The sequence below is a fragment of the Acomys russatus genome, chromosome 25 (genome assembly GCF_903995435.1).
Source record: "Acomys russatus chromosome 25, mAcoRus1.1, whole genome shotgun sequence".
In the NCBI taxonomy this organism is placed as follows: domain Eukaryota; kingdom Metazoa; phylum Chordata; class Mammalia; order Rodentia; family Muridae; genus Acomys; species Acomys russatus.
The window spans coordinates 46557319-46571226 of record NC_067161.1 but is presented as its reverse complement, the minus strand read 5'-3'; the positions used below and the strand labels follow the sequence as shown (position 1 = coordinate 46571226).

Genomic DNA, 13908 nt, shown 5'->3' with positions numbered 1-13908 from the left:
GATGCTGCATACCAGCTCTTCCAGCTTCCGATGTTCCTTTTGATTCGATTCCACTGATCAACCAGCCTGTTGCTGTGCCAGTACCAAGCTGTTTTAATTACTATTGCTTTATAGTACAGTTTGAGATCAGGTATGGAGATTCCTCCGGAGCACCTTTTATTGTACAAGATTGTTTTAGCTATTCTGGGTTTTTTGTTTTTCCATATGAAGTTCAGAATTGAATTTTCAATGTCTTTAAAAAAATGTGTAGGTATTTTGATAGGGATTGCATTGAATCTGTAGATTGCTTTTGGTAGGATGGCCATTTTTACTATGTTAAGTCTCCCGATCCATGAGCAAGGAAGATCATGCCATCTTCTCAGGTCATCTTCAATCTCTTTCTTCAGAGTTTTGAATTTTTTTTCAAACAAGTCCTTCACTTGCTTAGTTAGAGTGACTCCTAGATATTTTATATTGCTTGTGGCTAATGTGAAGGGTGTGGCTTTCCTAATTTCTTCCTCTGTAAGCTTGTCATTTGTGTATAGGAAGGCTACAGACTTTTTTGAGTTAATTTTGTATCCAGCTAATTTGCTAAAGGTGTTTATCAGCTGTAGGAGTTCCCTGGTGGAATTTTGAGGGTCACTTATGTATACTATCATACCATCTGCAAATAGGGATAATTTGACTTCCTCCTTTCCCATTTGGATACCCTTGTTCTCCTTTTGTTGTCTTATTGCTCTGGCTAGAACTTCGAGTACTATATTGAAGAGATATGGAGAGAGTGGGCAGCCTTGCCTTGTTCCCGATTTTAGAAGAATTTCCTTGAGTATCTCATCATTTACTTTGATTTTGGCTATTGGCTTGCTGTATATAGCCTTTATTATGTTGAGGAAAGTGCCTTGTATCCCCGATCTCTCTAAAACTTTAAACATGAATGGGTTTTGGATTTTATCAAATGCTTTCTCTGCATCCAAAGAGATGATCATGTGGTTTTTTATTTTCAGTTTGTTTATATGGTGGATTACATTGATGGATTTCCGTATATTAAACCATCCCTGCATGCCTGGAATGAAGCCTACTTGGTCATGATGAATGATATCTTTGATGTGTTCTTGTATTCGTTTTGCAAGTATTTTATTTAGTATTTTTGCATCGATGTTCATAAGAGAAGTTGGTCTGAAATTCTCTTTCTTTGTTGAGTCTTTGTGAGGTTTAGGTATCAATAGAATAGGTATCAATAGAATTCCATTCATCAATAGAATGAATTTGGTAATATTCCATCCATTTCTATCTTTTGGAGTAGCTTGAAGAATATCAGTATTAGCTCACCCTTGAAGGTCTGGTAGAATTCTGCACTGAAACCATCTGGCCCTGGGCTTTTTTTGGTTGGGAGACTATCAATGATTGTTTCTATTTCTGTAGGGGAAATGGGACTATTTAGCTTGTTTATCTGTTCTTTACTCAACTTTGGCAAATGAAATTGATCAAGAAAATCGTCCATTTCCCTTAGATTTTCAAATTTTGTGGCATATATGCCTTCAAAGTAGGATCTTATGATTCTTTATATTTCTTCAGTGTCTGTTGTTATGTCTCCCTTTTCGTTTCTGATTTTGTTGATTTCAATACTGTCTCTCTGCCTTTTAGTTAGTTTGGCTAATGGTCTGTCTATCTTGTTGATTTTTCTCAAAGAACCAGCTCTTGGTTTTGTTGATTCTTTGGACTGTTTTCTTAGTTTCTGATTTGTTAATTTCAGCCCTGAGTTTGATTATTTCCAGACGTCTACTCCTTTTGGGTGTTTATGCTTCTTTTTTTTCTAGGGCTTCCAGTTGTGTCGTTAAGGTACTTATGTGCGATGTTTCCAATTTCTTTTTAAAGGCACTTAGTGCTATGAATTTTCCTCTTAGCACTGCTTTCAGTGTATCCCACAAATTTGGGTATGTTGTTCCTTCATTTTCATTGAATTTCAGAAACTCCTGGATTTCTTTCTTTATTTTTTCCCTGACCCAGGTGTCATTTAGCAGAGAGTTGTTTAGTTTCCACGTATGTGTAGGCTTTTTGTTATTTCTGTTGTTGTTGAATTGCAGCCTAAGAGCATGGTGATCTGATAGGATACAAGGTATTATTTCAATCCTCTTGTATCTGTTGAGGCTTGCTTTGTGACCTATGATGTGATCAATTTTGGAGAAGGTTCCATGGGGTGCAGAGAAGAAGGTATATTCTTTCTTGTTTGGGTGAAAGGTTCTATAGATATCTGTTAGATCCATTTGACCCATGGCATTGGTTAATGATGTTATTTCTCAGTTTTAGTTTCTGTTTCAATGACTTATCCTTCAGTGAGAGTGGGTGTTGAAGTCCCCCACTATTATTGTGTGGGGATCGATGTGTGGTTTAAGCTTTTTTAGCAGATCTTTTACAAATGTGGGTGCCCTTGTATTGGGAGCATAGATGTTCAAAATTGTGATGTCATCTTGGTTGACTTTACCTTTGATGAGTATGAAGTGTCCTTCCTCATCCCTTTTGATTAATTTTGGTTGAAAGTCTATTTTGTTCGATACTAAAATGGCTACGCCTGCTTGCTTTTTGTGAACATTTGCCTCGAATATGTTTTTCCAAACTTTTACCCTGAGGTAATGCCTATCATTATGGGTGAGATGTGTTTTTTGAATGCAGAAGAATGTTGGATCTTGTTTATGCACCCATTCAGTTAGTCTGTGTCTTTTTATTGGAGAATTGAGACCATTGATATTGAGAGATATTAATGACCAGTGACTGTTAAGAGTCTTAATTTTGGTGTTGGTTCCAGTCGAGCGTTTGTGTAGTTGTGTTTTTGCCATGGGATAGTTATCTATTTCCTGAGTAGTTTTGGTTGTAGCTTGACCCTCTGGGATGGAGTTTTCCTTCTAGTACCTTCTGTAAAGCTGGATTTGTAGATAGGTACTGTTTGAATTTGTTTTTGTTATGGAATATTTTGTTTTCTCCATCAAGGGTTATTGATAGTTTTGCTGGGTAAAGTAGTCTGGCCTGTCATCTGGGTCTCTTAGGGTTTGCAGGATCTCTGTCCAGGCCCTTCTGGCTTTTATGGTCTCTGCTGAGAAGTCGGGTGTAATTCTGATAGGTTTGCCATTAAATGTTATTTGGCCCTTTTCCCTTGCAGCTTTTAATATTTTTTCTTTGTTCTGTATGTTTTGTGTTTTGATTATTATGTGACGGGCAGTTTTTCTTTTCTGGTCAATTCTATTTGGTGTTCTGTAGGCCTCTTGTATGTTTATAGGCATCTCTTTCTTTAGATTGGGGAAATTTTCTTCTATGATTTTATTGAGAATAGTTTCTGGGCCTTGGAGACTGATATCTTCTCTTTCTTCAATGCCTATTATCCTCAGATTTCTTCTTTTCATGGTGTCCTTAATTTCTTGGATGTTTTACGTCAGGAGTTTTACAGATTTCGCATTTTTCCTTAATGGTTGCTTCAAGATCTGTGATTATATCTTCTAGACCTGAGATTTGTTCTTCCATCTCTAGGATTCTCTTAGAAAAGCTCACCTCTGTGTTGCTCGCCTTCTTCTCTGAGGTCTCACGTTCTCGTTTTTCTTCTGTCTGTGTGTTTATTATTGAATCCATTTTCGTCTTCAGATCTTGAACTGATTTTTTTATTTCTTTCATCTGGTTGTTTGCATTTTCCTGAAATTTTTCCAGTTCCACTCTATGTGCTTCTTTTATGTCTCTCACCTGTTTGGCTGCGTCCTCCTGCATTTGATTACAAATTTTATTTGTTTCCTCCATTAATATCCTCATTACTAAGGATTTGAGGTCATTTTCTTGTATTTCCATTGTATTTGAGTTCTCTGGGTTGTTTTCTTTGGGATAGCTGGAAACTGGAGACACCATGTTGTTTTGGGTTTTTTGCGTATGCTTTTACGCTGTCCTTTAGACATCTTGGTGCCTTTCTGTTTTGTTGGGGTAGCTTCCAGAGTTGGATGGAGGGAGTCTGATGATAGATTCACTTGTTTTCTCACAATTTTCGTAGGCTGGAAGCTCTGATACTTCACTGGTGTGGATGGCAGGAGGTTAGCCCTGTCGTTTTGGTCTCTCACAGCCAGTGATCCTCAGCTCCCCTGTGCTGTGGGTCCTGCAATCGTTCTGGGTCTCTGAATGAGCGCTGGGTCAGGCCAAGGTATCCACAGCCTTCTGGTTCCTGCCAAGTCCAGCCGAGGGACACTGGGCCCGAACCACAGTGCCGAGCTCAGCTAGATTCTCAGGGCCTGAACTGTCTGCCTGAGGCTCAGCTAGGGATTCTGGGCACAAAATGCACACAGGGTCCAGCCAGAATTTTGGGGGCTGGGACTGCATACCAAGCTCAGCGAGGGGCTTTGGTCCAAAAGTGTGTACTGTGGTCAGTTATTGACTCAGGGCCTGAACTGTCGCCAAGCTCAGCCAGGAATTCTGGATTCAAACTGCACACTGTGTCCAACCAGAGTCTTAGAGCAGGGACTGTGCCAAAAGCTCCGCTAGAGTCTCTGGGCCCAATCTGTCTACCAAGCACAGTTAGGGACTCAGGCCCCAAACTGCACGCCGAGCTCCACCTGAGTCTCCGGGGAGGAATTGTGCACTGAGCTCAGCCAGGGACTCTGGACTCACACTGCACGCTGAATTCAGCCCGGGACTCCGGGCCTATACTGCGTGGATAGTCCAGCCAGAGTCTTGGAGCCGCCAAGCCTGTGCACACAGCCTTACTAGAGTCTCTGGGCCCAATCTGCCTGGCAAGTCCAGCTAGGGCCTCTGGGCTGAATCTGTGTGCTGACCTCAGCCTGTGTTAGCGCCCCAGAACTGCCCGCTGAGCTAGTGTCTTGGGCAGAACTGCTCATTGATGTGAGCTAGTGCCTCTGGTGGAGCTGAGTGCTCCGCCTAGCCTGCGTCACAGCTGGAGAACTGCGGCTGTGCTGAGCTGGTGCCTAGGGTGGAATTGAGCGCTCCGCCCAGCCTGTGTCATAGCAGGAGAACTGCGGCTGTGCTGAGCTGGTGCCTAGGGCAGAATTGCTTGCTGCGCTGAGACAGCGTCTCCATGGCACTACGCACTGAGCTGAACCTGGGACTCTGGGGCTGAACTGTCCGCCGAGTCCAGTTTGGGTCACAAGGCACCACGCGACTCGAATCCCGTCCAGAGTCCCCTCTCCCGCAGCAACTCCCATCGGCTACCACACTAATCGCCTCCACTGGAAGGCTCAGAGCTGCAAACCTCAGCCACTGCCACTGCTGACACTGGTGCCACCGCTGTTGCTGCTGCCTCTGCCACTGCTGCTCCGATCCGAGATAATCCGCGCTCCTCCCGGGTGCAGGGGCACGCAGGTCCTCCGCACCCTGGTCCCTCCGAACCGTGGAGCACTCCCGCTGCCATGGTGTGGGGACCTTGGTGTTCCTGGCTCAGAAATCTGTTCAATTCCCTGAATTGTTCACTGGAGCCTCCAAACACGGTCCACGCTGCTCGCCGCCATCTTGGATCCGATGTTCCTTTTGAACCTTGTCCTCTTCACCCTTATTATCCAAAGACCCAGCTCAAGCTCCTTCCCTGCTCCACAGTCAAGACTAGGAATGTCTTGTCCAGTTGAAACATCAGTGGCTACACACATTCCCACCGTATTCAAACAAGACAGTATCTTTAAGGACACTAAGACTAAACTATCAGTTGTTTGCTAATTTTACAATGTCAAATGATACAGAGGCATGAAAACATAATGATTAAATACCTACTATCCACTTTAGGAAGGAAAGCTAACAAAACTATAGCCATTTGCGGAATTTTGTTTTTATTTTCTTCGTCGCACGTAATGTCTCTTGGAACGTTCTGGGAGTTGTCTTTTAAACTGAAGGGCATGAGGCAGTGTGGCTAGTACCATGAGAACGTGTGTCATGTTGCATATTGGGTACTGCCATAGGACAGCATGTTTTAGTAACTCTTCAAGCCATGGAGAGGAACATGGGAAATAGCCATCGCAACCCCCTGATTTTTTTTCTTCTGGCAACAAAGGAGGCATTTTTTTTTCTTTTAACCATAGAATCTGGGTGGAGTCAAAGCTGACAGGCAAGTGTAAGACTGAATACAGCATTGTTGTTTCATCCAAAGCTCTGCCTAACTGAGCCATACCAAGGTATCATGGTCCCTTCCACCAATGCGCACTAATTGCATGAATGCCACTCTGTTCTGCAAGGTACCACAGCATTTAGCCTGTAAACACCTGCAGGTAAAAATTGGGATGCCTGACTTTAGACCCTACAGGGAAAGTTTTGAGGTGTTTGAAGAGCCCCTGCTTTCACATACATCGCAGAATTCCCTCTGACAGCTTTCATCAAAGCATAGAATGAATGTGTCCCAGACTCAATGATGGGAATGGTGACAGCAGAGATAGAGGGGCACATAGGCAGATGGGAGCTTTGTGTACAGTCCATATCACACTGAGGGATCATATAGGCTCTTGGGGTCTTCAGAAAACCATGGCCAGCTGATGAGCCTGGGTGAGTTTCTAAATGCCCTCGGAGCTCTAAGCATCTTGCCACTAAGGATGCTCCATAATCTCAGAGCAGCAAACATTCTCTCCAGGCTGGGTGTGGTGGTGCACACCTTTAATCCCAGCACTTAGGAGGCAGAGGCAAGTGGATTGCTGTGAGTTTGAGGCCAGCCTGGTCTACAAAGCGAGTCTAGGACAGCCAAGGCTACACAGAGAAACCCTGTCTCGAAAAGACAAAAAAGAAGGGGGAAAAATTCTCTCCAGGGTCAGAAAGTAAACACTCCAGGCTTTGCAGATCACCTGGCCTCTGTCCTAATGGCTCAAGCCTGTCACTATAATATAAAAATAAATACAAATGATGCATAAATGTAAGAGCATGGCTGTACCCAATAAAATGATTCATGGACAGTAAAATTTGAACTTCACATAATTCTTGTGTACTTGTAAGTATTATTTTATTTCAAGCATTAAAGATTGTCTAAAATATCCAATCCTTAGCTCATAGGACATACCAAAAAGAGGCAGGGAATAAAATCTGCCCTGCAGGCCATAGTTCTTATTCTCAATATGCAGCACATTTTTTGAGAATAATCAACTCTGTGTCTTTCAAATGAAGAAAAGGTGAAAAGGATATGAGCCAATCAATTGCAAATGTCTAAGATCAAGGGGAATCCATGCCACACCTGGAGGCACAAGAAAGTACAGCAGAGCACAGAGGCCTTAGAGCTGGAGACCCAGCCCACTGCAGAAACCATGAGTGTGGTGCAAGCCTGCTCCATCTGAGTATTTCTAACAGCAACACAAGGCCTGCCCTGAACCCCAACACCCCCAGAACACTAAATACCACTTGATGGTCCTAGTAGTTTTATTTTTTTAATTTTTATTATAATTTATTCACATCTCATCCAGATTACAATCCCTTCACTCTTATCTTCCTGTCCCCTCCCCCCCCCAGCCTCTCTTTTCTGCCCTATTCCCCTAAGCCTCTGATAGGTGGGGACCTCCTCCCCACCATCTGACCACAGCCTGTCAGGTCTCATCTGGGTAGCCTGAGTCCCCTTCCTCTGTGTGCCAACAGGGCCTCTCCACCAAGGGGTAGTGATCACACATGGGCACCAGAGTTCATGTCGGAGGCAGTCCCCAGCTCCCCCATCCCCAGCTTCTCCATGTGGAGAATGAGCTGTCCATTGACTACATATGAACAGGGGTCTAGGTTCTCTGCTTGCATTGTCCTTGGTCAGTGCATCAGTTTGTGCAGGTCCCCCTGGGTGCAGATCCACAGCCTTCATGGTCTCCTTGAGCTCTTAGTAGTTTTCTTTGATCCTTCTTTTTATCAAAAGAGGCTGAGATGAGTTACTCCATTTGGAAGTCCTTAATTTTGACAAATGGTAGCACGGGGTATTTTATAGGCATACTACATTTTTAGATTTTTTTTTCATTTATTTTTAAATGGCCTTTTGCCTGCATGTATTACTATGCACTGCCTATGTGCCTGTTACCCAAGGAGACCAGAAGACATTGCCTGATGCCTTGAAACTGGAGTTAGGTGGTTAGGATCAAACTCAGAACCTCCCTGGAAGAGTACCCAACGCTTTTAGCTGATGATCCATCTCTCCAGCTCTGTTTTTATCTTTTTAATAATTTAGTCTCTCAGGCGTAAAGCTCATCCCTGAGTTAGAACCATTAGCTAAGCTTCCTCCAGGTGTGGTAGTAGTTCAAGGATGTGCACTGGTTCAGGTGAGTGACAATATCACGGCTCCAGGTACACTGGTATTGGGGAGCATTGGCTAAATTACCCACTTTCGACATCAAGTCCTCATGAAAGGAGAACGGGCAGGGTGACCCCAAGACTTCTCCCATCTCCAGCATTTCTGCAGCATCGCCCTGTTGGTTTGAAACAAAAGGTCATAAGAGTTAATGGAGTAATGGGATCTTGTGGATGCTTCTGGGTCCATATAACACCACGCTGACCTGATGGCTTGTTCCAGGGCTGAGCGTAGGTCTTCTTGTGTCTGTCATCACACCATGACCGTGCTTTTAAGTCTTTAGCCAGTCCGCTGCTTCCTTAACTCTTTCTTTCATCTCTCAAACTCAGTTTCCTGAGATTGATCTGTTCGATTGAGCAAGAGCCCCACGTCGCCGTCGGGCCTCACAGTATCTGGGTTTCTCCGTGGTGTCCCCTTCCCCCGTCATTTCTACCCTACATCTCCAGGATCAGCCCCTTTCGCTGGACCAGGATCCAGCCAGAGTCAGATTTTTCCCTGTCTTGCTTCCTGGCTTTCACACATGTCTAAACCCATCCCTTCTAATTTTATATATGTATATTCTGATGTAAAATCCAAATGAAAATCTTAGATCCTTCTCCCAGACTAAATTATCTGAAGAATAAAACCCACGATGTTTATATTATCACTCCCACTCTGATTGTTTTCTTTATAGAATATTTTGAACATTCAAAAAGTGGCAAAACAAACACCCTTGGAATTTGAAATGGTGTTGGATGATTAAAAGAGAAGTTTGATTGGGTTTTCTGTTTTGCTTTGTTTTGTTTTGTTTTGTTGTTATTGTTGCTTTGGTTTTTGGGGGGGTTGGTTTTTTGGGCTTTTTGTTTTTGGTTTTTGGGGGGTTGTTTGTTTTTTTGTTTGTTTTGTTTTGTTTTTCGAGACAGGGTTTCTCTGTGTAGCCTTGGCTGTCCTGGGCTCACTTTGTAGACCAGGCTGGCCTCGAACTCACAAAGATCCGCCTGCCTCTGCCTCCGGAGTGCTGGGATTAAAGGCGTGAGCCACCACCGCCCGGCTTCTTTGTTTATTTTTTAAGTAGGTGTTCCACAGGTGCTGGATGACTTGGTTGTCCGATTCTATGCATCTCAATTTCACCAAATAAGAGTAGTGATTCTAATTTAGGGCCTGGCCTTGGGGACTCTGTGTTGTTCCCCTAAATTTTTTCCTCCCATCTTTACCGACACTCCATTTATCTGACACTAAGTTGTCAATGAACGAATGGAATCTCATTATTTTCCTTTTCCCCTTTGCAAGTGACTTTGAACTATACACAGCTCCAAGCACTTACTTAAAAGATTAACTAAGAGGGGAAAGGCACTTCCTGCCAAACCTAATGAACTAAGTCTGATCCTTGGAACCCACACAGCAGACGGATTGAGTCCATTGCTTTCCTTGTTAGGCTCTGACCACCACCTGCCCCGCCGTTATTGGACAGCTCCATTCATGCAGTCTGTGTTACTTTCATCCTTTACCCGTTGGCCCTTGGACTGATGTTGCTTGTGGGTTTATAGATGTTCTCTCTATATTTTGGATACTGCCCTTTCCTCTTGTGTGGGTGGTAGATGCCTTTTTAAAGTCTTTACTTGACTTTCATCTTTACCTGACGTTGCTGTAATTTAGTTGCAATGTCACAAAAGTAAACTGTGTTTTTAATGCCTTAGGCTTTTCATTCTCTGTTTCAGAAATCCTGTCCTACCCCAATGCCTATATTTGAATATTTAAATTCCTCTTGTCTTGCTTTGCTTTTGTGTTTATGTTTTTAATCTACCTGGAATTTATTTTTGCGTTGTAACCTAACTGTTTTGTTGTGTCGATATTGATGTGTCCTCGCATCTTTACTTATTAATCTCTCCCATTGTGTGTCAATCTTCAATATTAGAGTTTGTTGTCACTATTTTTTTTTTATCTGAGTTGGCTCACAAATATCTCACTTTTCTTATGTTAATTTACCCCAGGAGCAATTGCACACCCTTCCACAGCCTCAGCTTTACAGGGAGACTTGGTTTCTGACAGGGTGAGCATCTCCTTCCCAGGCTCCTCTCCCCTTCCGAGATTTCTTGAGATAGATTTGTAGGATCTGTGACAGGTGCAGTACTCACCACATTACACCCCATGTGTACATGTCTCCCTTTTCCTACTAGAAGTGCATTTCTTTTCTTCAATAACACTCTGTATCAGAATTAAGACCTGAATGCTTTATGTATTCATTATTTAGCTGCCTGTAGTTTTGTGACTATTTCAAATGATTACTTTTAAATTAACTCTTTTCTGTTTCTGGGTTTTTAAAAATGCAATTTCTTTTTACTATATTGCTTTTGAATCCAGTAAGGCTGGTCTTAAACACTCTTGTGAGTTCTGATTATTAGTGTGGACATTTTCTTTGATTTTCTCTGTATAAAACTGGATATCAAAGGATAATAGTTATATTGCTTTGCTTATCTTTATATATGTATCTGCTTTTTTCTTATTTTAGGCACAGTCTGAAATGACATGTGTCATAATGAATAGAAAACATGACAGAAACTGTGCAGGTCTTGATCTTTATTTAAAAGCAAACATTCAGTGTTCTATTGTTAATAATGTTTGGGTTGAATATCTATCACTGGACTAAGAGAAATCTTACTTATTCCTGTTTTCTAACAATGCTTTAGAAATGCTGACCCTTTTTTAGTGGTTTTTAAAATAATTATATTTTAAAAATAATTTATTTTAAAAAATAATTTATTTTAAATTTTAAAATAATTTATTTTTAAAATAAAATAATTTATTTTTAAAAAAAATTTATTACATTTATTTACTGTGAGACATAAGTGTTACGATCTATAAAGAAGATGCAGTGGTGTGGTGTGGCACCCTGATGGGCCCATGCCAAGGTGTACCCCCTTGCGGAATTATGTCATGCAACAGATCTGGTATAAAGGAGGTGTACTGAGGTAAGGGAAGAGAGCCTGTGAAAGAGTTAGGGATAGTGAGTGAGCCACGAGGGTTGAGAGAGAGAAACAGCAAGAACAGAGAGGGGGGACCGAGAGAAAGAGGGTTGGCATGGTGGGGGTCCTTATATCCTGTACACACCTGGCTCGCCTGGTGGCTGCAGGGCTGCAGCAGGTGATGACATAAGTAATTGCTAGGACCCTGAAGTCAGGCCAGCTGAATCGCCTGTACACTAGCAATGAGGTCTAGATATACTACAGTGCCCGTAGAGGTCACAGGGTAACTTGAAGTAATGAACTCTCTCCTTTTAAGACCATTGAGTTCCAGGGGTCAGACTTTGAGCATCAGGTTTGGCAGCACGCGCCTTTACCTGCTGAGCCATCTCACCAGCCCCTCTTCTGCTTCTGAAATCTTTTATGGTAGCAAACCATTTCATCACATTTTCTAACATACAAGTATCTTGACATTTCCAGGAAAAACCCTAGTTACACATACTAAGTTGATATATTTGTTAGCTTTTTAAATTCTATTCATTTCTGGCATTGAGCACACAGTTTTATTCTCATGTACTGCCACAGTACAATGTTTAATCTTATTTTAAAGTCTTGCCCATGTAGTTAAAAGCGAACAACTCGCCAGACTTTCAGTATGCATCCCTGTTACTACAAATGAGTGTAGAGCCTTTCCGTATTTGCAAAGCTGATGTATATAAACCAAAAATCTGAGCAGTTTTGTTTGTTTCTTTGTTTGTTTGTTTGTTTTGAGAAGGGGTTTCCCTGTGTAACCTTGGCTGTCCTGGACTCACTTTATAGGCCAGGCTGTCCTTGAACTCATAGTCACAGTGATCTGCCTGCCTCTGCCTCCAGATTACTGGGACTAAAGCCATGTGCCACCGCACGGCACTAAAAAATGTGAACAGTTTTGAGCAACATTTTTGTTATTACAATGGGGCTAGCACCTATCCATGTGTCTCAAAGACATTTTTATCTCCTTTATTGTGGAAACCTCTTTCCTACCCTTCACTCATCTTTCTATTGATTATTAATCTTTTATCTGTGAAGAATGTCTTTATATAATAAGTGAATAATCTGAGCTAGTGGTTACCCTCTGCAGTTCCTGGGTCATGCTAGTGTCGTGACATTTTTTTTAAGTTGTCAAAGGTCTCCATATGGGAGCATCCAAGTAATTTTTAAAAGACGAGTTTTATTCAGAATATTGTCTCTCAAACCTCTTAAGAATTTTTCCTCACCCTCCTTTCTGAAATTTTTTTTTTAGTTTTTAATAGTTAAACAATTGATCCATTTAAAATTCACCCGGGGTACAAATTAAGATGAGAGGCTAATCCTGGTTTTGTGAGTCTTAATTCTGCAAGTACAGGTCCGCTGAATTCTTAGGTAGCTCACCCGCCCCCGCCCCTTCCCCTGACTTAAGGCTTTGTATTTTCACATTAACTTCCAGGAACCCATCCTGGCTTCAAGTGTCCTGTAGAAAATGACTGCTCCTCAGTCTCCTTAGCTATATGCACATAGCTGTGTGTTGCTGTTGGCCCCTTTTACCGTAAATCTTATTGATAACTATGTTTTATGTTTCCTTCTAAATAGTAAACTCCTTGAGGGTATAGTTTCCATGAAGGTCATTAATATCACTAATAGAGTAGTTGGTAAATAAATACCTTGAACAAAAGAAGACATGACCAGTTGAGTGTTAACATAAACTAACAAAAAGACACTGTGCACCCCTCCCTCTCACTAATGCACTTGCTCCCTGTCTTGGTATGATATGGTACCTGTCCAGTTTCAGTAGTACCTGAGGTTAAACATGATGAAAACCCCAGAGACCTATATTTTAACGCCAAATAACTCTCTTTGTCTAACTATGCCGCTTATCAAGACGTCAGAGCCACACATCCGTGCCCTGTTTATCCCCAGGTGAGATCCCAGATCTCTACTCTGATGATGAGATGGAGAACATCATCAGCAATGTGAGGAATGAGGTCAAAAGCCAAGGACTCATTGACAGCAGAGAGAGCTGTTGGAAGTTCTTCATAGACAGAGTCCGGCGACAACTTAAGGTACCAAAAAATTGACTGCTGGGCATGGGCACAGCTAGAGGTGGCTACAGGATATGATATATTGGGCACTGGCCCTCTGGACTGGGTCAGGAGGAGGTGGTGAGGACGCAATACACTTTTGGCTGAGCAGCGCTGCCAGGATGGCATTTTCCTCTGCGTTGCCCTCGTCGGCACAATCCAGCCCTGGCATTATTGATCTCCTAGCTAGAAGGATGGGCTCAAATGGGAAGATTTTTCCCTGTTCAGCATGCTTTTCAATGTTCTATGAGATTAACGGCCGGAACCTGTGTCTGTTTCTCTGTGGGTTTCTCTGATACATTCTTGGTTCTCCCTGCCCTGCTTCTGTCTCAGGTGACTCTCTGTTTCTCCCCTGTGGGGAACAAACTAAGGATCCGAAGCAGGAAGTTCCCAGCCATTGTGAATTGTACTGCTATCAACTGGTTCCACGAGTGGCCTCAGCAGGCCCTGGAGTCTGTGAGCCTCCGCTTCTTGCAGAATACAAAGGACATTGAGGTAAGCTGGAAAGGGCTCTCCTTAGTGTTCACTTCATCTCAGGCATCCAGAGGTCAAGGCTAAAGTTGGAGGTTGCATAGAGCTATTGAGTGTAACTTTCTGTGTGGTGAAGGGTTGAATAATCATCTTCAAT

At 42.5% G+C, this 13908-nt stretch overlaps 1 protein-coding gene across 1 annotated transcript in view; it reads left to right on the top strand.

Moving 5' to 3' along the window:
- Window positions 1–13908, top strand: part of Dnah9 (dynein axonemal heavy chain 9) — a 328265-nt gene that overhangs the window by 194524 nt on the left and 119833 nt on the right. The window contains 2 exon segments of the mRNA XM_051167603.1: window positions 13120–13262; window positions 13614–13775. Of these exon segments, the coding sequence (XP_051023560.1) occupies window positions 13120–13262; window positions 13614–13775 (305 nt within the window).